The 22,958-nt window shown below is 39.9% G+C and overlaps 1 protein-coding gene across 2 annotated transcripts in view; it reads left to right on the forward strand.

The window, feature by feature from the left end:
* The window catches only part of LOC117491336 (spondin-1-like), a 107,899-nt gene that overhangs the window by 11,388 nt on the left and 73,553 nt on the right, over positions 1–22,958 (forward strand). For both annotated transcript variants that reach the window (XM_034141253.1, XM_034141254.1), the window contains exon 3: positions 9,788–9,921. In XM_034141253.1, coding sequence (XP_033997144.1) covers positions 9,788–9,921 — 134 coding nt within the window. The remainder of the gene's footprint in view (positions 1–9,787; positions 9,922–22,958) is intronic.

Consider the following 22,958-nt stretch of genomic DNA (forward strand, 5'->3'; position numbering starts at 1 on the left):
GCCGTCAGCTGTCAAGTGTTTAAAGGAGATACTTGGTTCTGAGAAGTACAAAACAAGATGTGTCCTGCATGAAAGATGTAGCCACATAAATGAGTTTTAGATTTTCTTTATCAAATTTGCTGTCCCAGTTATATCAGTGGATGGATAAGAGAAGATATGGCGTGACAGCGAGACTGACTTTTTAACTAAATGACCCCAATCCATCAAACTCAGCTTCTCTTTATCAGAGTGGTTTACATAATAATACTTATGTAAAATGAAATTCATACAGCAATTCATATTCTTGACAGTTTATTCTCCAAAAGTTAATTATGCGGTTAGTTTTGCAATGTCATGATTGTTATTGTTCTGTGGAAGAAAATGAACACAGTTGTGTGTTCTCCCCCCCCCGCTTGCTGCTACTCGGTTGTTTCTGGCAGCTGTCCTGGAATGTGCCCGCCTGCTGTTTCAATAAAACACCACAACTGAGACTTGCTTATTGTTTTTTTCCTTAAGCAATATCCTGCTCCTTGCACCAATTACTACCAATAAAGGACTTCTGTCTCAATGTGTCAGACCTTAAAGATTTTGTCTACAGGCATTGTCTGCTTGGAAATGTGTGTCTTTGTGCTTCTATATGCACAGCATGGGCATGTGGGTATATGTGTGGGTCTGCATGTGTGTTTTTCCCAGCGCTCCTTGCGTTAGTGTGGGACGTGGGTCATATTTATCTAGGCCAGCAGCGTGTTATTGCTCAGGGAGACAAACACAGCTTGTTTGGATAAGGGGAAAGATGAGCAGACATGAGATATTATCTTCTTTTTTCCCCCTGCACGGATTATCTAGGGTTCTGAGTTTAGCTGGGGATAAACAAACCCAATCAGTTTAAAGTGCCAAAGCTAAGTCATAGGTTTCAGATAGAGGCAATTACATAAGCCAAACAGAGCTTAGAGGGCTTCAGAGAAAAGGATGTGTGTGGAGTTGGAACGATGGTGACCTGATATGTAGCATAATCACACACAAATGTGATCCTTGAGTACCCAAAGACATTCAGGAGCCCTAGTCACACTGTTTTCCTCATTAAGAGGAGTTTACAAGGACAACTACGAGCCTGTTTGCTTCCTGGAAGACAATTTGCACATCTTTATTTATGATCCTTGACAAGCTGGTTGGTTCAGATGCTTGAGGTTTGCATACATAATGTTGTACTCTGCACTGATTATGGCTTATTTGCATCCTCACTATGAACGTGAAGCCACTGTTTTTTACTTATATGACATGTTTGCGATTCAGTTGTGGATGTCTGAGAAAATTTGTTTGCAGAAGGAGGTGACAAATCATCGGGGCGGAGAGGTTGTAAATTGATGTAAAGAATGTGAGCAGAATTGATTTTTTGCAGTCATCCATAACATTCAATCTAAATGGTCCTTATGCTAATGATTGCACACAGATGTGTTTTCATAGATTATACAAAGCTTTCACACATGCTGTTCGAAAACACTTTGTTTACTACTTATGGAAATTTAAAATCCCTTCTTTCAAAGAAAAGCAACACAGACACCAGTGTTTTTATAATATCATTGGACAGATTTTAAGCTGTGCAATGACAGACACTTTTGTCACCAAACTTTAAAAACTGAAAATACTTTGATGCATTAACATTATACCAAACAATAGCTACGTACATTTTTTAATCGTAGATAATGCCGAAGTATCCTAAAACTCCTGAAAACATGTCAGTACCGTAGCTACTGCAATGCCAACAAGCTTTAGACCAATGTGTGTAAAAAACTTATTATAGAGGAGATGAAAAAAGAAACAAGTAAATTATAAGAATATCGTGGTGTGTTCACCTTGTGAAGTCTTGTGAAATATTGTTTATGGCATGAAACTTGAATAATTATGTTTTTTTTCACAGCATTAAACAAAAGATAGGGAATTATGACCAGTTTAACCTCCTAACACAAACCAGTTTGATGACTTTATGATGAGATTTAGCCACTTGTTAGCAACCGCTGTTTTCGTAGAACAAAACGTGAAAATCTCTTAAGCTTGTGTTAACCACAGATCTTATTTCAGCAATAATACCAAACACGTTAAAAAAAACATTGAGATTGAGATAAGGGAAGCCAAAGTGCTCACGCATTTCCGGGTTTTGAGGTCTTGTTCCCTCACAACTCTATTGTCTTCCAACATACTTTGGGCTCTGCAAAGACGCCGCAGATTCCCCAATTCCACTGATGCTTTGGAGATGGCTACTAATGATCTTATGGAAAGTTTTGATCACTCACTGCGGAGCCAACCTGCCCTAAGTCGTGCAGAAACAATGCCAGTTTGTAAGGAAATAGGAAACAGTGTACTTTGTTTTGATGTTTTGATGGAAAATGTCTCCACTTATATAGTGTTTGGAAGCCAACATCGATTAAGGATGACCTCTGTAGTCTCAGCAGCTCTGTGACTCAGCCTGAGCAGGAGCCTGGCTAGTTTATTCATGCTGTCTCAATGACAATAGCCTTAACTAACTGAGTGGGCAAAGCTGGAAAACAGACAGAAGTAGGCGCACACAACACACACACACACACACCCACACACACACCACACACACACACACACACACACACACACACACACACACACACACACACACACACACACACACACACACACCCCCACACACACACACACACACACACACACACACACACACACACACACACACACACACACACACACACACACACACACACACACAGTCAACCATATTCATACGCACATGCATACACATACAGTACACAATGCCTGATTTTACATTTTCAGAATAGTAATGACCCCACTCTTTACTTAAGTGATTTACTTTGGCAACTCATGTATACAACTTGAGTTTTGTACTCAACTTGAGTCATGAATTTGGATATATAAACTAGAGATATTCTGGCCCTAAAACTGACAGGAGTCAATATGTTAACATGCCACAAAGGAACAGGTCAACCAAATAAATAATAAAAAGGTCTAGCCATATGTCATAGAACGTATTTCACTTTTACCACATTGCATTTGTACATCTTTGTGTGTCATTTAGTCATTTGCCTGAGTGGCCTCTTTAGTCAAGGTGACAGACTTGTCTTTTTTTGTCAGAGCTTTTCACACCAAAGCTCTGATAACGTCAAAGCTTTGGCACAGGGAAAACAGAGATGAGAAAGGGACATGACAGACGTCATTTGGGCTAGAGAGAGAGTCCATTTAGGTATCTTGTCTGCATGCAAACAAAAACAGACCACTTTCGTTTGAAGGCCAGCATTACCGCCCATAGAACATTTATCTGACAAACGGTTATTGTGCTAAAATGGATATATAACTAAAATAACTGGATTGCTTAAAGACCCTTTGGGTTGTTGCTGTATATTAAACAGGTTTTTGAACAACATGCTCCCACTTCTCTAATGTTGTTTTGTGTAAATGAATGCCAAAAGCCACAGTATTGGTTCCATTTACGAGGGAATAAGCCCTACACACAGTACGTTTTTTACAGAGTAGACGTTTAGATATGTGACACCACTGCCATGGTTTGATGGTTCAGACACAAAATGTAATATGATGCAATGTGTGTGATAGCCCAAAGATTTCTGCGGTATGCTGCAGTAATGGTACGGCTTTGATGGATGGAAGGCCCAAGGCAAAACGATGTCGCCTTGCAGGTCTTCATTCAGCAAGAGAATCTAGTTACTCTCTGAAATAAGTTAATCTTCAAGTGTGGATGTGACATTTCAATGTATGTCTGCCTGCATGTGCTCTCCTCTGAAACCTTTTCCTCTCTGCACTCAAGTCTCAAAGGTTTTTAACTGTATTCACTATTTGTATCTAATTTGCATTTAATTACAAACCTGCAATGTGTGCGCATACCGACCAACAAACACATACTTATACACCCCTTATTCAGTTTTCCGCCAGGGATCCTGGGTTTGCATTGTCTGTCACCCGCTTTCTGTCTCTTTGTGTGTGTGAGATGTGTGTGCGTCTGTGTTTGAACAGGGCTCTGCGTTTGCTTGTGCAGGCACTCTGAAGCATCTGTGTTTACCGTCTCGACGGAGGGTGAGAGATTGAGATAGACGAACCATGGACACACACAGACATGCCAGCCTCTGCAGTGAAAACAAACGCTCCTTTGCCACTCTTCCCACACTCCCTCTCTTTGTCTGTCCCTTTCTCTCTGTCTCTCCCTCCAAATCTCACACATTCTCTGTTATTAGTGATTGAACAAAACATATTAAAACAGTTTCTTTGTTTGAATAAAAGTCAGGACAGCAATACAACTAATTTGTATGTACTGGGTAAAACTAAATAAAAAAAAGACTTTCAGAAGTTTTGACTTTAACACTACAGACTCCTGATTTCCAGACATCACGCTAGAAGCTTTAAAGACTAGATTTCCCCAACGGAGCCCGAGGTTGGGAAGTCTTGATTGGACAAATACCATAGTCTAAGGCAGAGTTAGCAAATATACTACCCTCAAACATTCTGAAAATATTTTAGGGCAGAGCAACGAGAGCCAACCCTAACCATAACTTGGAATCCGAACTGAAGGACTTGGGATTTGGATTTACGCCTTCAGTTTGGATTAACCCTTCTTTGAGCTGAGTTTGGGACTTGCTTGTCGTAAGCTTGACTGTATTGCCTTTGGTCTTCTTGACTGTTTTGATTGGGATTAAAGTCAGCTGTGACTTCAGAGACACTTGAATGTGGAATCACCTGTGTTGTTTTTGCTTGTAATTTTAAAGAAAATATTCAGAATACATAAACTTAAAGTTAAGTACTAAGACTTACTTGTTTTTTGTGAAACACAGCTGCCTGGATATTTTACCATAGTCAATGCAGAGTAGGCAAATATACTGCCCTCAAGCAGGGGAATAACATTTTTTAAATATTTGAGTGCTGAAGAACTAGAGAACCCTAACCCTAGCTTGAATGCCAATTTGGGACTTGACTCTTTTTACTTACGCCTTCAGATTTGATTAACCCTTCTTTGTGCTGAACTTGGGACATGCTTGTCATAAGCTTGACTGTATTGCCATTGGTCTTGACGTCGGACCGGCTTGTCTAAAGTATGATCTGTTGATCTATTGACTCAGGACTATGTGCCTGTCTTTCCTGACTAAATTAAATTGGGACAGGACTTGGTTTTACATTTTCCTGGCTTTAGACCCAATATGGGTCTTAACTGTTTTGATTTGGGATTAATTTGAGTCGGCTATGACTTGAGACACACATTTCTTGAATGTGGAATCGACTGTCATGCTTCCAAAACATTCACAGTCTATATCCTCAAACTTAACATGTAGAACTAAAGACTTTAATTTCTATGGAACAAGGCCATGGTCTTTGGACTTGCCTTTGTTTATTGCTGTTTCACTGTCTTCACCTGGCTTTTAAACTTTCCAAGTATTTGACAAATGAAGATAAGTTAAGATCTGACTTTCTTTACTTTGGACTCAACTTGTGTGTCCTACATTTTGACTGTCTTGGCTTGGGTTTTAATTGTTTGCGATTCTGACATGGTGATATTGAGTTGGAACTTACCCGTCTTAAATGTATGCTGGGTTCACTTGTCTTCAGATCTGTTTTTAGGCTTGTTTGCACTGGCCAACGCTTTCCCAAGTTTGGGACTGGGCATATTAATTAAGACTTACCTGTCTTATTGTTGGCAGCAACTATGTGAACTTAATTCATGATTTAATTGTCATGATTTTTGACTCAATGTGGAACTTTCTTTCTTCAGATGGAATTTTACAATCTGAACTAGTCAGGACTTGACTGTCCTATGTTTAAACATGCATGTCTTAGATTTGGACATGATGTTCCTGATTTAAATTGGAACAGTACTTGGGACTAGATTGGGCCGGTATTACCTCAAATGTATATGATTATAACGTTTTATATCACAGAAATATAAATGAAAAGGATACTCTGCAGAAAAACAAGATTGAACCTCTTTTCAATCTTTCACTATTGGCAATGTTAGAGAACATAGCTTAAAGGTCACCTATCATGCTATTTTTAGGCAATAGCATAGGTCTCAGATATATAAAAATATATAAAAAACATGTCTATGAAGTGTTTTGCTCAAAATACCCAACAGATCACCCATTCTAGCCATGCCTCATATCCCTCTATTTCACTTCCTGTTTCAAAAGTGCTGATTTTGGGTATAAAGCTTTAAAAAAATGTAAATGGATAACAAATAAAAAAGGAGGGGGCTGAGCTCATGCGGGAGCTACTGTCTAAACTAAATACTGCCGTGATGAAACGCCATATCATGGATTATCAAGGATTATTTCTGAAACAGTATGGAGCTCAAAGGCTTTCTCTCTTGCCGGTTATACCACAAGGTGAGTTCCTTTTTATTTCCTGCTTCTTCACACACATGCTCTCCAGTACAGGTTAGCTCTGAGTGTTAGCGATGCTAATGTAAACACCTACCATATTACGTCCAAAACAGTCGGGCATTGTTTCTGATAGCAACGTTTCTGATAGTGCCGTGGGTCCACATTTCCGATATTACGTCATATCGGACGCAAATCTGGATCAGCTCCGTTGTACCCCCGTTTTTAGAGATTTGGGTACGGAGGAAAAGAGAGAGGGTTTTATTTTCTGACGCTGCGTGAGTTCCCTGACACACCGGGGACACATATTTATGTATAAAAGACATCAAAAAGTGCATTTTGCATGATAGGTCCCCTTAAAGAAAGAAAGAAAATAAACCTTTTCCTAAGCTAAAACAGAGTGAATATGATTTGCTGATAGCAGCAGTAATTTCAGGGATGCACTGTAGCAAAGACTACCTTTATTGTATTAATATTGCTGTCATTAAACAAACTGCGGTGCTGTCTGATGAGAAATCCAGTCTGAGAAGAGAAAGTGATGGATTATTGTCCTATTCATGCACTCTGCCTATCTTGTGCTATTGTCATCTCAATTTTAAGTGTGTACTTATACATCCTAGACAACAGCATCATTACACAAAACAAGCTTTAGTTGTCTCATGTCTAGACAGCAGCTCTTTATTAAGTATTCTCCTTGTGCCAGTGGCGAGCCGTGACTTCTATACCTAGGCCCTCTGACCCCCCCCCCCGCCCTTCCCTCGAAAAAAAAGAAAAAAAGAAGAGTTATTACGTCACAGCGTATACTTCAGCGGAATATCAAAACAGCGGCCCGGGGTGCAAAACGCATCAATGACAGCGACCCTCTACCACACAAAACAACACCATTTATATAAACACCTATCATGACAAGGCACCCACAGCCAAGTAACAATTACAAATGAATTAAGTCGGCACGGCGGCCCACATTGAAAATGACTTAGGCCTACCTTTGATGATCAAATCACTTAAACACAAAGTCCATCCTCCTGTCCTTTTGGATGAAGCACTTGATGGCGGGGTCATGCAGCTGATCCTTTGCCACTCCAATTTATCATTGTAACTCAATCTTGAAAATGACTTGGTTAATAATTTCGCAACGATGTCATCACTATCACTGACATGAGCCATCATGAACGAACTTATGCTAATCATAAATCTATCGATCATAAATATATCGATTAGATTTATGATTCGAAAATAATAAAAGTAGGGTAGACATGTGGATATTATCTGGCTGAACAAAACGTGCATTTATCTAACAGGTTCGTTTTCCACAGACCTTATTTCGAGCTATTTTCAAAAATCCTATGGAGAAATCCCATTGCTTTTTTGTCGAGGGAACCCGAGCGCAGCTTACTTCCGGGTGTTCGGACGCGTCACTGCACCACTCTATAACACACAGCATAAACTTCACAGCGGGCGGAACTTGTCATAAAGTCCGCGAAAATAAAGCCCACCCATTTAGAGGGAAGATATGATTGGTCAATTGTACTGTCATTTGACATTACTCTCTCGTTGAGCTACTATAGCGGGCCCTCTGTGAATTTACAGCAGGACCACCAATCAGCTCCTATCTTCACAGTGACTCGCAGAGACGGCTGAAGGAGCTTCTTTCATTTAACCATTCACATTCAAACAGAAACTGAACAGGCAGATTCGAAGGATTTATTTATTTGGAAATGTTAATTTAATTACTATTAAATATTGGAAAAAGAATATTTAAAAAAAACTGTTTTTTAAAGTTTTCAAATATTATTTTTTTGAATATCTTAGGCCTTCAGAGAAGCCTGTCTTTCTTTTTTTCTTTAATGTCACTCTTCACTCTCTGCCATTTTCTTCTTTTATGCTTTTTAGCCAGTTTTATGTGTCCTCTTTTGACAGACTGAACTTTAGTCCTGGAGACAAACTGTGTTAAAGAAAGCACAAAGAATTCCATACAGAAATACACAGAAGTATATGTATGTGTGCTTTAGATTCATGTGTCTTTCCAGGCATGTGATAGTTTAAGTATTTCTCAATGTAGGCATCTGTGTACTTCAGTGTCGATGTGTACATTTTAGAATAAAAATATGTGTTTTTGAAAGTACGATAAAAACAAAGAATGAAGCAAAGAGCTTTCTGTGACTTTTATCTCCCTCTTAATGTCCTATCAGGGGTTTGGGACGGGATGTTAGGTCATTGTTATTGTTGAGCTGAGGCAGCTGGGGAACACTAGCTACAAGGTCATAGGCCATGTGTGCATGTGCGTGTCAGTCTTTGTGTGTTTAGTCTTGAAAAAAGGTCCACCAAAGGAACTGGGCTAGACAGGTCTTGAATATACAAGACTGTTATTATCCAAAGATTCATTCCACTTTTTGGAGAACTACCTTCTTTCACATAACTTTGCTTTTAGCTCAAGCTGGTTCAATTTGTGTGATTACATTTGGTTAAAGGGATAAAAGTATTTTCCTGTTTCCAAAGTAGAAGCATGCACCTATTTTCTAAGCATCTGGTTCGGTATCTTAAGGTTTAACATTGCTATATGAGTGACAAAGAGAACTCTTGTACATGCTACCTAAAAAAAATCATCTTGAAACTTTAACCCTTTATAGAAAAATTAACACAATTAATCACATTACCAATTTTGACCCCAACTCCCATAGTTAAAGCAGGGATGTCTACCATGCATGGCAAAAAAAGCAGAGAAATTGGCAGAAACAACATGTATGGCACTGACTAGAGACCACTGGACATCAGTAAGAACCATCACTACTTCGGTGTTATGGAACACCTAATCCAGGACAAATCTTCTTCACTCATTCTTTACGTGTGGTAAAAACGGAGTAAAAGCATTTTGCTGAAGCATGCGCCAATTTCTTGAAGTTGCTCAGAAGCGGACATGGTCACCACTGTAGGAACAGATAGTGCTAACAGTATGATTGCGGCAGGGATAAAATGCCCTGTGTAGCGCACATTATACAGAGGTCATCACAGTGGCTTTGTCAATGCTTTAGCTACATTTCAGGGTTTATGCCAATCATTTAAAAATCATGTTATAATAAAATATAAAAACCCTTTAAGTACTCTTACCAGTTTTAGCATTTCTTTATTTCAACACCACACATGTATTGGTTGTATCTCCCCTCAAAATACAAGTGAATACTAGTATTTTAAACTTGTGATAAATCATACTTTATCACAGATTATGATTGTGATTAACACGACTAATAATGAACCTTGACATATCTGAGAGAGTAAAAGTAAAAAGCTCTTGTGGGCTGTCATTGCAAAGCTAGTTGCTATCTGTCGCGATGATTTTGGAAAATGGCCTTAAAAAGTGTTTGTGGTGACATTTTCAAAAGCAATGTCATTTCAATATGTTAATGCTAAATCTGTCCTTCATCTGCTCCTAGAACATTGATGAGGAGGACACGCAGTTCATGACCAACTGCCCCCCTGCAGTGACGGAGAGCACCCCCCGCAGACGCACCAGGATACAGGTCTTTTGGACGGCGCCCCCTACTGGCTCTGGCTGTGTTACCCTGAAGTGAGTTCCATTTTTCTATTTATGCTTCTACCTTTAAATAAGATTACATTTTAAAAGACAAGTCTTATTGTGAAGTAACTTCTGCCCAGAAAAATGAAGATGCAGGAGAACTGGATTTGAGGTCTTACAAAGTGAAGGTTTAAATTGAAAGGCTTGGCTAGGTAAAACAGATGATGAAAAGTACAAGAGAATACAAGTATGCAGTCACATTGAATGCCACCATCAATTCTGCCAAACTCTCCTAAGGTGTGCATATTAACTGATTCTTACGCTCCAAAACAAGGGGGAAGCACCTAGAGATTAAAATGGACGTCACAGATGTTAATATCTGCATGGTGTGACCTAGCAGTGATCTCAGACCTACTTAAAGTAATATAAAAAGGACACTGCCTTAAATATGCCTTAAGTCTAATGTTCGAATATATTAATTTGGGGATATTAAAAGATAGGAATAAGCTCATATATATTATTTATACTTAACATTTATGATGCTATTTTTAAAAATATTTTTGGAGATATAAAACCTACTAATTCCAAATCAGCTTGAAGATTCTTAAAAGTTGAGCTATAACGTTCATCACAATCAACATTAAACCACCTTTTGAAGCAGAGACTGTTTGAAATCTCCTTAAAGCTGAGACGTCTAACATTTCAAAGTCAGCAACAACCATAACATCTTGCATTAGCTATGTTGGTAGAAAACCACAAATAAAAAGAGAAGCAACATGATCTTGTGTTTTGCTTTGCATTAAAGGGCTGTTCAGAAGTTAACTGTCAAGTCAAGACATGAAATCAAAGACAGAATTCAAATGATTCCCTGTTCACAGTTTATGAAAAATAAAAGGGGAGAACATGTTAACTGGGATAAATGGCTTTCCTCAATCATGTTTCTGCAAGTGTGAGGAAATTAATATAAATCAATTGCTGCCTTAAAGAAAGGAAACCAATCTAAAAAGTATATGGTGCGATGCGGCTAAAGGAGAGTACTAATGGAAAGTATTTTATAGGTACAATTAAAAACCACATGCATGATCCCTCAAGTTTTATAATCCCACAGCAGCATGAGCACTTTATGTAATGCTTCACATTCACTTGCACAAAAGTAGAAATGTGGAATGCCTCAGTACCAATGAATACTTTCCCCTCCACGGTTATTGTCGTTTTAACAGATAGTTGAACACATAAAGTAAGCTAATGCCAGGTGTTCTTTCAAAGCCATTGCACGCTGTAGCTTCACAACAAAGAGACAGATATTGGGCAGGGGGGCAATTTGTGGTTTAAAGCAGGAGTTACTCTAAACCTGCACTGTGTGTGTGTGTGTGTGTGTGTGTGTGTGTGTGTGTGTGTGTGTGTGTGTGTGTGTGTGCGTGCGTGCGTGCGTGCGTGCTTGCGTGCGTGCGTGCGTGCGTGCGTGCGTGCGTGCGTGCGTGCGTGCGTGCGTGCGTGCGTGTGTGTGTGTGACCTTAGTTGAGTGTTAACTGCTAGTGCTGTGTCTTTCATAGTCCTTTTAAATTGTGACATAAAATGGCTGATAGCGCTTGTTTTCTGTGTGAATTCTAACAGTGGTGTGAAACTAAATCAGTGATTATGCCCGGAATGTTAATGATAGGAATCATAATATTCAGGAGTTAAAGAAGAGTCTTCCTGGCCCAGACAGGTTGATCAGTAGACATTATTCTATATGTAGAGGAGGACATGAAACGATTTGTTAAACTGCAATCCATTCACATTAGCCCTTACATTCACTTTTTATTCTTGGGAAAACAAGTCCTAACCACAGCATTCAACTTTAAAGGGGCCCTATTATGCCTTTTGGGTTTTCCATTTCCTGTTCTGTGCTCGATAGGTTTTTGTGCATGTAAATGGTCTGCAACGGCTAAAATCCCCAAGTTCCCTCCAGATCAAGTTCCCCCCCTGCCTGAAACACCTCAATAGTAGCCCTTTTTTTCCTTCCATAACATAATGACATCATAACGTAACAATCGCTCTTCTATTGGCCAGCGCTCTAACACTTTGTGATAGGCTGAGGGGCGGGACATCTCTTAGCGGTTGACAAATCACAACAGAGCCGGCCAGCTTACCAATCAGAGCAGACTGGGCTCTGGTTTCAGACAGAGGGTGAAAAGAGGTGCTGCAGCACAGGCAGTATGAGAAAAATAAAGAGCTTTTTGAACATCAAAGCATGGAGACATGTCCCAGTAGAGACACTTAATACAAATATGAACCTGGAAATGAGCATAATAGGGCCCCTTTAAGGTTTATTCAGCTTGACGTGACGTCTTATATGTATTCTTCTATAAGCTATGTTTTGGTCTACACTGCCTGTGATCTGACACAAGTTCTTGCATGCAATTTAATCATCCTCCTTTCCAACCCAGTACTATTATCCTACAGGGATTACGTTAACATACTTTAAATTGGCCTTAAACATAGCTACACACACAGATGAAATTCAAAGCCCCCGCTTCACATGCTCTTTTGTTCTGACCTAACGCGTGTGTTCATGCTTGTGCAGGCGGAACATAGGGTGTCAGAACAAAGAAACATACATTCTTTCTGGCATGGACTCCACAGGTGCATGTCTGCTCACACACACATGTACTGTAAGCTCACAAACACTTCCCTTTTGTTTCTTAAGTTAAGTATATTTAGTACAATTATATATTGTCTGATTTTAATTCTATTATCTTAGAAAAAAATGCTCTTGAATCTGTTTGCTGGTCTATTTGGCGTTGCACAAGAAATAGTGCTGCCAACCTACTATCCAGAACTCTGAAATCATTCAACCATTACTATAAATTGGTATGGTAATTTTTAGATGTAGGTGGAAAATTGCATACAGTGCATTTGGGTCTGTGGGAGGGGGGGCTGGTCACTGAGGGATTCCCCGCTGGAATCTGAGCTAAACAGGTTTCTGTTGAACTTGCATGATTATGCAGCGTAAAGAATAACTTCAGAAATACTAGATCTTCTCTTCGGTGGTCCCATTTATCCATGCAGGTTAAAGGCATCAATATTAGATTGAGAGTGTTTCATAATGAACCAAGTTCCTTGTTGCATCTATTCAGTCTGAAAACCCACCTGTTTTTCCTTCACCTTGGCCAATAAACCTTTAGGCTAGGTTTGATTCTTGCTGTTATGAGTTTGTTTCTTCATGTTTAATTGCACTTATTGTAATTTGCTTTGGGTAAAAGCATAATTTTAATAAAATGTAATTGTAATGCCCTTTAACATGGAGCATGTCCATCACCTCCAGCTAATGTTCCTGAAATTGGTTAAAAGGTAAAGGGAGACCTACAACTCAAAATCGATTGGGACTTGTTGTATGGCCCTGAGTCATGTTCTGAATCCCAAAAGCATTTACACAATAATCTATGCCACACCCATACTTAAATGTGGCACGAGAAGCTATACTCCCAGCGAGAGTTGCATATTTCTGTTTAGTACATGCACCATTACCTCAGCTGCTCTGAGGGGGAAAAGAAAGTTTGAACACTTAAATGTAGTGAACTCTGTGCTTAGCCTCTGGACTACAATACTTTTACGCTCATGTCATGATGCACTCATCAATTCTTAATGCTTTCTTACAAGAGCCCAGGGCTGTTGTGGAATTAAGAAAAAATCGATAGGTAGGAAGCTAAAGAACGCAAAAGACTCCAGTGAAAGGAATAGGGGATTGATTTGAACAAACAACTAATGTTCCTACAAATGTAATATTGTCAGAAAACAAATTGCTTTTACAGTTAATACATGATGCAAAGTACAATATGTGCTGTGAGAGCACAAATCATATGTGGGCTCGTGCAGTTACAGTGAATTATTCAGAAACGTTGCCGCTAGCTACTTTTAGACAAATTGATTACGCAAATGATAAACAGCCTATAACTCGGAGAGAACACACTTCTGAACACCATTGTTCCTCGCTCCATTTTGTCCACATTTCTACTTTTTTCCCTTCCTCTTGTTTCCGTCTAACCTCTCTGGCATGCATCTCTTCCTCCTCCTAGCGAGATGCTATACCTTACCTCCACAGTAAACTCACAGCTGTTACTTTTAATTTATCCGCCGCTGCTGTATGACAGATTGCACGTTGCCATCCCAGTGTTTGCTTGTCCAATAAATCCAACCCTGCGAATGGGAACATCTGCTATGCAAATTCACCTCGTATTACTGTTACTTTTGTCTGTCAGCGGCGAGATAGATATTTAGCATTACCTCGTCTAACGTGTTCTGTCGCACTCTATCTTCTTCCATAACTGTCCTCTATGCTGTTGCTTGTCAATTTATCTTTGTTGAGGAAGTATTTCTGTTTCACCCAGGTTGCTACTGGCACATACAGAAGCAAATACACTTTAGTCCTGAAGAGAAACTTTGCAGTAGGTCTTTTCTATAATTAAGCGGACAACATTAGCAACCGTAGCCTGTAAATCATGTCTCTGTCTACTAGCCAGTGGAAAAAGAAAGAAAACATAACTTTTTAGTGTCATCTTCACACCATATCCCACATCATATAGTCATTGGAAGGTATTGCCTCAACTGCACCATGGCAATGCTCTTTCTTCCCCAGTCTCTTTCTTTCTACTCTGTTATCAGTATACTGTATGTTGGCAAACCATAATGTCAAACTCTTGTCTGTCAGCTCATTCCAAGACAAATGGAATGCAACTCCTTATATTGTGTTATGCTCCAGCTCCCTTGAACACATTTCATTCATTTGGGCAAACCTCCAAGGTTGTTTTAAAAATATAATTCCACCTTCAAAATCTGCTATTTCAACATCAAGGCAATTCTCTTTTAGGAAGAGGGGTCACAAAACTGATACAATCTGTGTACAATACGATTTGATTAGTTAATTATCTAAAGATTAGATTTTTCAAATATATTTATTAAGATCGTTTTAAAAAGAAATATGGGCTAAAGGAATAGTGACATATTGTGAAAAAAGCATAACTCTAACCCTAACCCTACTGAGATAAAGAAAGATGAGAATATGGATACCTCTGTTCATACCATGCCTACATAAACCTGTGGATGGAGCTTAGCTAGCACTTATAACAGCTTAGCATACAACTGGGAAGGAGGAGGAAGCTAAAGCTAAAGGCTAGTGAACTTTCCAATTATGGCTAATCTTAAGTAAACAGGTCTTAATTTCTGATGGATCCTGCCGGAACCAGGATGGGTAATAAAAAATGGGGGCGAAATCCAGCAACAGACAGGACACAAAGAACTAGGATTGACAGGACCCCACTGGGGAAACATTGACGCGGAACTGACAAGAACAAAAGGGAAGACAGGCCTGTTTACACACACACAGGACTTATCACAATTATATGACACAGCTGTGGAGGGCAGGTAGAAAACAAGCGAATACAAGCATCCAATCACACAGGCGGGAACAAAAATACAGGAAGTAAAACCAGACAAGACACAAAGAGAGAACACATTCAAAAATAAAACAGGAAATATGAAACACCAGGATTATGACAGGGGGTGCAAAAACACCAGCCTTAAAGATGCTAGCAAGGTTCTAATTGTCAGGGTAATGTATCCACGCTTAAGGCACCACCTCTTCTGCATTCTTTTGGCAAATCATTTGGATCCAGTGTTTTCTATCTATATGAAATGCACATTTGTAAAGCAGTTCTCAGTTTTTGGGGGCTGATTATTTTAAAGATGCCAGTTTACCTCCTGGCCACTGCTTTGGTGCCCTTGAGCAAGGCACCAGACCCCCACACTGCACGCTGGGCTCTGTATAATGGCTGCCCTCTACTCCTAGTACGAGGATGGGTTCAATATAAAGGCTACATTTCACTGTGTGGGTGGTGCTGTGTACGGGTGTGTGACGGTTATAGAGTATCGTCAATTTCCATTTGAATATACAGTATATATTATTGTAAGCCCCAAAGCCGGTTTGCATTTGTGCTGTGCAGTGAGACGAGTAGGGTCAATTATAATTGCCATTGTTAGGTGTTTGTGGTGTTAGCTCTGCTCTAATGCCATGGAATGACATGCAACAATATTTTCAATGAATGAGCTGCAAACAACGTACTACACTTGAACCTTGTTACCCCATTTAGGGGGCAAAGGGGGCTACAAGAGCTTGATATTGCACACTTTTCTGGCATGCCCCTTTGCTTGTGCCCTACTTCAGTTTTCTCAAAGTCATGAAGCGTAGAACATCTCTTTTCTGCATACCCATTTTCCTCTTTCACTGTGCAAGTTGTAGTCTTGTCATACAAATGACAATCCAAAAACAAATTACATTTTCTGTTGACAATCACCTATATCACCTATATCTTGCTTTTAGTGCCACATGTTTTTGAAGTTCTCCCAGAGGTGTGCTTTTAGAGCTAGTTTGATTACCAGATTGGCCATTGCATCTTTCAGGCTTTACCAATGAATAGCTCTATGTCCTTTTCTGTTCATCAATTCCTGCTTGTCATGATTTTTATGTTGGAATGTATTTTCTATTTGTGTCTTTTCTTGTTTTGTTTTTTGTTTCAGTTTTTCCCCCACCTAGTAATTGTTTGCTCTGCCCTGATTCTTTCCAGTTGCGTGTGATCTCTCACACCGGCCGGTACCAGCCCATGCACTTCCTGTCCAGTCTGACTGTCCAAGTGTTCTTTGTCAGTTTGCCATCATTGTCTTGCCCAGTGTCTTTCAGCTTCCTGTGTTTCCTGTTTTCCATGTTCTTCCTCGTGTTCTCCCTGTGGATTCACCGCTCCATTGGTTTCATCCTGGATTGTTCCCTTGTTTTTTTATTACTTCCCTTTTGTTTTAGATTGCCTGCTCCTTCAGTCTTTGAGTTTTTGTGCCAGCTTTAATTAAATAAAACTTGCATTTTGTGCATACTTTTATGCCAGCCTCCCATAGTTTATACTGCACATGGGTCCTTCCTTCGTTATCCTCGTGACACTGCTGATATTGCACTCTAGAAGCTGAAATGTTCATCATGTTCTTTGACCTCCACCCTGATCCAATGGGATCAAGTTGTTTAGAATTCCTTTGCATGCTCTTAGTTTTTCTAGCAATGATCTTTAGTAGTCCAAGTGGTTTGCTGCTATCCTGAAGTCTATTTGTGTCCTCCTGAATGTATGGCATGCCTTTGGAAAAACAAGCAATCTGAGTATGTGAAGTTATCTTAGAGACATTCTGTTGAAATCATTCATTTGATAAACCAAACAGGAAAGTCATCATCAAATACAATGCTACTTTCTCTTGACCACGTACTGTAAGACATCTCTTGGGTCTACACTTGTTTCTTTTCACAAGTTCAGCCTCAGTTAAATGATGTGGGAGCTGAACACCTGAAAGAGGTCAGCTGCTAAGACATGTTCATCCGGATCTTGGCATCAGAACGAGTCAGCAGATTTGAAATAGCACTCTCTCTCATGTGTTATCTCTGCTTGTCTCAGCCGTTAGTTACTGGCACTGAAACTAACAAGTGCTTCAAGATACAATGTGCAACTTCTCTCCTTGAGGCAGAACATGTACTGTCAGGCCTGCCCTCCTCCCCCCCTCTTCCTCCCCCCCCCTCTTCTTCCTCCTCCTCCTCCTCCTCCTCCTCCTCCTCCTCCTCAGTTGGTCAAGTTTTCGCCTCAACTCTTGTCATTCTTCCCGCTGAGCTGTCTGCCTTGAAACAACATGTAGCCGGAGGCGTAGGAAACTAGCAACTGCAAATACTTCACAGGCAGAGCAGAAGCCCACATTTGTGTTGAGCAACACTTGCAAATAGGAATTGTTACATTGCATTGTTGTAAAGTTTTAGCTTGCAACATGTACAAGTTATGAAATACTTTAGTAACTTTGATTCAAAGATTCAATTTTGATCCATCATTTGATATGTGATAAGTCTAGCTGTTTTGCCTGTTGCACCTAGTTTTTCCTACTTGAACCAATAATGTGCAGTTTGGCACCAGTGATTTCTTTGATCATCCCATGATAAGTGTTAAAGTGTTAATCAGTGCCGGCTGAAAACAAGAAGCCTTCCAATGGTACTTGATTTATTTCCTACGTTGCAGGGAGGGTTGATCGGGGAGGGTTGATCGGGGAGGGTTGATCAGGGAGGGTTGATCAGGGAGGGTTGATCGGGGAGGGTTGATCAGGGAGGGTTGATCGGGGAGGGTTGATCGGGGAGGGTTGATCGGGGAGGGTTGATCGGGGAGGGTTGATCGGGGAGGGTTGATCGGGGAGGTTTGATCAGGGAGGGTTGATCGGGGAGGGTTGATCAGGGAGGGTTGATCGGGGAGGGTTGATCGGGGAGGGTTGATCAGGGAGGGTTGATCAGAGGTTTGTAAGCATTTCAATATATTAAATCAGGCTATTTTAAAACTGGGAACTGTATGCAAAGTGAAAGTGACTTCTAATGTATTGATGACATACAGTAATGAATGTGATGTATGTAGTTCTTCAACAGTAAATGATCTGTTAGGCAGAACTATTGAAGAAACATCCTTTTAGTAAATTACAAAGTATTTTCTGTAGCTATAGTTTAAAGAGGCTTCAAATACATTGCACCTTACAAATTACTTCAACAATATAAATCGTTTTTTTGCCATATGGTCTCAGCAGAAACAGGAAAACAACATACTATCCTGACAAATATTAATAACTAGTTTGGTAGTGTAAGTCCCATATTCACTTACTTTTGCTGAAATATCTTTTTTAAGCAGCTAAATCCTCTTTTTTGTTTGCCAAAGTTCAGTAATTCAGTGTATTAGAGCTTTTGAGTTCATTACACTTGTTGTAAATTACATTTCTGAGCAGTAAGACCTAATCACGACAGTAACGGGATGCTAAAATATGCTAAGTTATACTTCTCACAGCTGAGGGAAGGAGATACTTCTGTCTGGTTTTATCAATAAGAACCTTTCACATAACACCAATTGTCAATTTTTACAACTGTTTGGTGCTTTACGAAAAAAATACGTATTATTTTAGTGTTAATCAACAATCCTTTTGAAGCATTGACAAAGTTGCTTCAATGCAAATGCTAAAAAAAAGGATTTTACCAGCAGAACTTTTTAGCTTCAAATAAAAACAAATCTGAAATGCTCACGCACATAGATCTGTGAAATTATGTTTCAACCTCTATTTTGACAACCACTATGGATAAAAAATGGTTTAAAATGTTTTTGATTACCCTTCTGAATCATTAGGAAACTGTCAAATCTTTTTCCGAGCAGTCGGAAAAAGATTTTCTGGTGTCACCCACAATTCATCCACTCTCCTTTCTCTTCATATCATCCTGTTTCAGATGCTGCATGCTATGAGGAGGATTTTCAGGAAAGGCTTTATATGTTCTGCCTTGTTTTGACTGTTCACCTTTTTGCAAGCATGACACGCATAAGCCCCTCAGGGTGCGACAGGATGTGTTCGCACATGTGAGCGTGAGAGATTGTGTGTGCTTTTTGTCTTGTGATTTCCCCCCCAGGTCACTAGGTTCTTCTTATCGTTCTGATGAGCTCATCCCAAATCTGCTCTTTAATCTCAAGAAACTTCTGAAAAGTCTTTCAGTGTCTGTAAATGTTTTCGCCCAGAGCTAAAAGAGAGAATTGTGAGTGTGTTTGTAGAAAGAAGGTGAAGAAGACTGCTTTCCAATCTTAGTTTTGCTGTTCTGTTGATCACCTGTTGTCTGGTTATCAAGTCTACACATGCATCTCTCCTCTTGCCTCATCACTGCCCTCCGGCCGTGTGTTCATCACATGTTCACCTCACATCAACCCTCTGCCAGATCTACCCATCAGTATTCTGCTGATGTTACTCCGAGGCCCCTTGGTGAAAGAAGAGGCCACCAGTCATCTCCAAGATTTTCGACAACACAAGTTTGAGACTCCGGGAAGCTGCTTGACAGCTGGAACAAAACTCTTCTGTCTGAGTCACAGACAGAGACAAGCCCTTTGTGTTGATCACAGGAATAGATTATTTCAAGTATGCTCAGCTGTCACAACCCACTGCTGCCTGGCTACTATCTAATGTCGGCCTAGCAAGGTCCTAGGGTAATAAATGCAGGAATGAACTATGCACCCAATAAATGAACAAGAGTTCATTAAATGAGGATACATTTCTTTTTCTGAAACTCCTCACTGCATATTTAGCAAGCCATATGCAGTTTATTCAGAAATTCATTCTAGCACCACGATATGAGACATTCATATCGACCCCAGGATGAATTGAAACACTTTTGTAATGATTGTTATGCCTTTTACAACCTTGTACCAACAACAGGGCAACCTTTTAATTTGTCCTATTCCTTTGTTAATAACCAAATACTTCGTTAAACTGAAGATGTCCCCATGAACTTCTTACAAGAGAAATGTAACTAAACAAACAAAATCACCCTTTTGAGGAAAAATACTGTATAAGGCACTAGAGGCAAAACAATAAGGTTACTCTGGCTTGACGACATGCTGGTTCTCTGACTCACTAGACAAGACGAACTGGCACAGGAAAAAGGGAGACTAGGACAATATATACACAAGTTAATGGGGCACAGGTGGAAACATCAGGGCAGGGTAGACCATCACAGACGTGGGTGACACATGAGGGAAGGAAGCACAGAGACTTGAAACAAGAGGGAGAGTTACTTTTCAAAATAAAACAGGAAGGCTTGATACATACATTTTTTTTTAGAGGGGCCTTTCAAAACACCCAAGGACACCTTCCAATTCAGAATATAAAAATCATACAAAAGGACAGTAACAGGGATCATGTAGGAAAACAGGGGACATGTATCACTACAGTGAGTAGGCTGATCTGAACCGGTGGGTTTTGAGGAGGGACTTGGATGTGGTGATTGTGTCAGACTGTCGGATGTTCTAGGGGAGTGAGACCCAGAGTCTGGGAGCAGTGCAGCTAAAATCCCGAGCCCCCATGGTGACGAGGTTTGGGGTGGGGACGGTAAGCAGGCCAGCAGAGGAGGAGCGGAGGGAGCGAGAGGGGGTGTACTCCTGAGGAGGTCGGACAGATAGGTGGGGGCCAGGTTGTGGAGGGCTTTGTATGTTCGCTAGAGGTTTTTGTACTTAATCCGGTGTTGTATAGGGAGCCAGTGCAGATGGATGAGGATGGGGGTGATGTGGTCAGAGGATTTGGTGCAGGTGAGGATCCGGGCAGCAGAGTTCTGTATGATTTGGAGTTTATTGAGGAGTTTGATGGGAAGGCCCGAGAGGACAGCATTGCAACATCTATTTTGTGACATGACACAATACATTAAAAGAATAAGAATACAATAATTAAAAGCAGTGACAAAAGCAGTAGTAGCAGCAAAGAAGAGGTTAGAGTTAGATTCAATTCAATGTACATATTTACACATTTTACAAAAGTGTGGTTAGGTGTTTATCAATAGATGTTTGTCTATATTAATTTGTGATTGGTAAAGTGGTCATTTACAAAGTGTACCACGCTAACATGCTAAGCTAAAATGGTAAACATGGTGTGAACACACTTAAATGTCAACTGAACTGTGGTATTTGTATAGTAGCTGTTTCCTTTTCTTTATGTACACTCAATACTTGAATTAAAAAGGTTACAGGAGAAATGTGTCAATCTGAACACACAGAGGTGAGATTTGCTATCACGCCAAAATAGCTTTATTTTTCAGCAAGGCCATCCATTTATAATGGAGTCACCAATCCTAGAGCCCTCTCTTGCTTTTTACCAAGTATTTCAACAGTTGACAGCAGTAATGTGAAGGGTCATTTGGTATTTTTTGGTAAATGATTTCAGAATTTAATTAAATATCTAATGAGAGGTTATACCTTTCCCAAAATTGATGTTTGGTTTTTCCGCAGGCTCACTGAGGTTCTCCACTGCTGTCAAAATGAAGTCAGCTTGAACTAATGAGAAGCTTGTCTGGTTGTAAAAGTCAAAGCACAAGGAGCGTTGAAGTGCAGATTGCAATAAATGACCCAGATCATAATGAAAACAATTATTGTAAATTACTTATACAAACTATTTATAAAACGTGAACCACGGTCCATACTTCTTATATTCATTATAGCTTGTTCTCTTTCATATTTAATCGTATGTGGGCATTTAAACCTAATACTAACGTTTTTCAAACAAGCTTCATGCTTTTAATTAATACCATTTTTAACAAGGACTTGTAGAAATAAAGTCCTGTCAATTATGCTTTTTGGGGGTTTTCCTTTCCTGTAGTGTATTATATATATTTTTGTGAACATAAATGGTCTGAAAAAAGGCAAAAAGTTTCCTCCAGAGGGTTTCTCTCCCACACACTCCCCCCCTGCCTAAAACACCTCCATTGGACTCCTTTGTTTACTTCCGTAATATATTGACATCACTATGTAACACACGTGCTTCTATTGGCTAGCGCTCCAACACAGTGTACATGATAGCTTAAGGGACGGGACATCTCTAATCGGTTGACCAATCACAACAGAGCCGGCCAGCTAACCAATCAGAGCAGACTGGGCTCTGGTTTCAGACTGTTACAAAGTGAGGTGCAGGTGAAAGAACGATACGTGGAAAGAGGGTTTTCTTGCAAAAATAGACAGGCGTTTTATTCTCAGCCTTCCACATTATTCCACAGAAACAAAAACTGCATGCCTGGTGCTGCGTTCACCAGCAAGGGACAAACACCAAAATGCCCTTTCCCCTCTCTTCCCAACCACATTTATAGGAGACTGCCCGCCTTCCCAATCCAACCTGGCCAATCAGGTCATGGTTCTGAAAGCGGAGTGAAGGGTTAAATACAAAATTAAACACTGTGGTCTACATTTAATACAATCCTAAAGGCTTAAGTAAATTCATAATTGCATCAACATAAACATTGTACCTTCAAAAACAACAAGTTCTGCTTAAAACGGATAGTTTTTAACCTAATTGACACTCATAAAATCACTCATTTCCTGACCAATCACGTCCAAGACTCCGCCTACTCATACGGCACACATAAGGAGTACTTTGGAGGCGTGCTCCCCCTTTGAGCAGTGACACAAAATGGCTTCCAGGTCTGAACAAAGGAAATGGTGATTACTTTGTGATTGTGTGTTTTACAGACTGACAAATTAATTTAG

Source organism: Trematomus bernacchii, unplaced genomic scaffold (assembly GCF_902827165.1).
Source record: "Trematomus bernacchii unplaced genomic scaffold, fTreBer1.1, whole genome shotgun sequence".
Taxonomy (NCBI): Eukaryota; Metazoa; Chordata; class Actinopteri; order Perciformes; family Nototheniidae; genus Trematomus; species Trematomus bernacchii.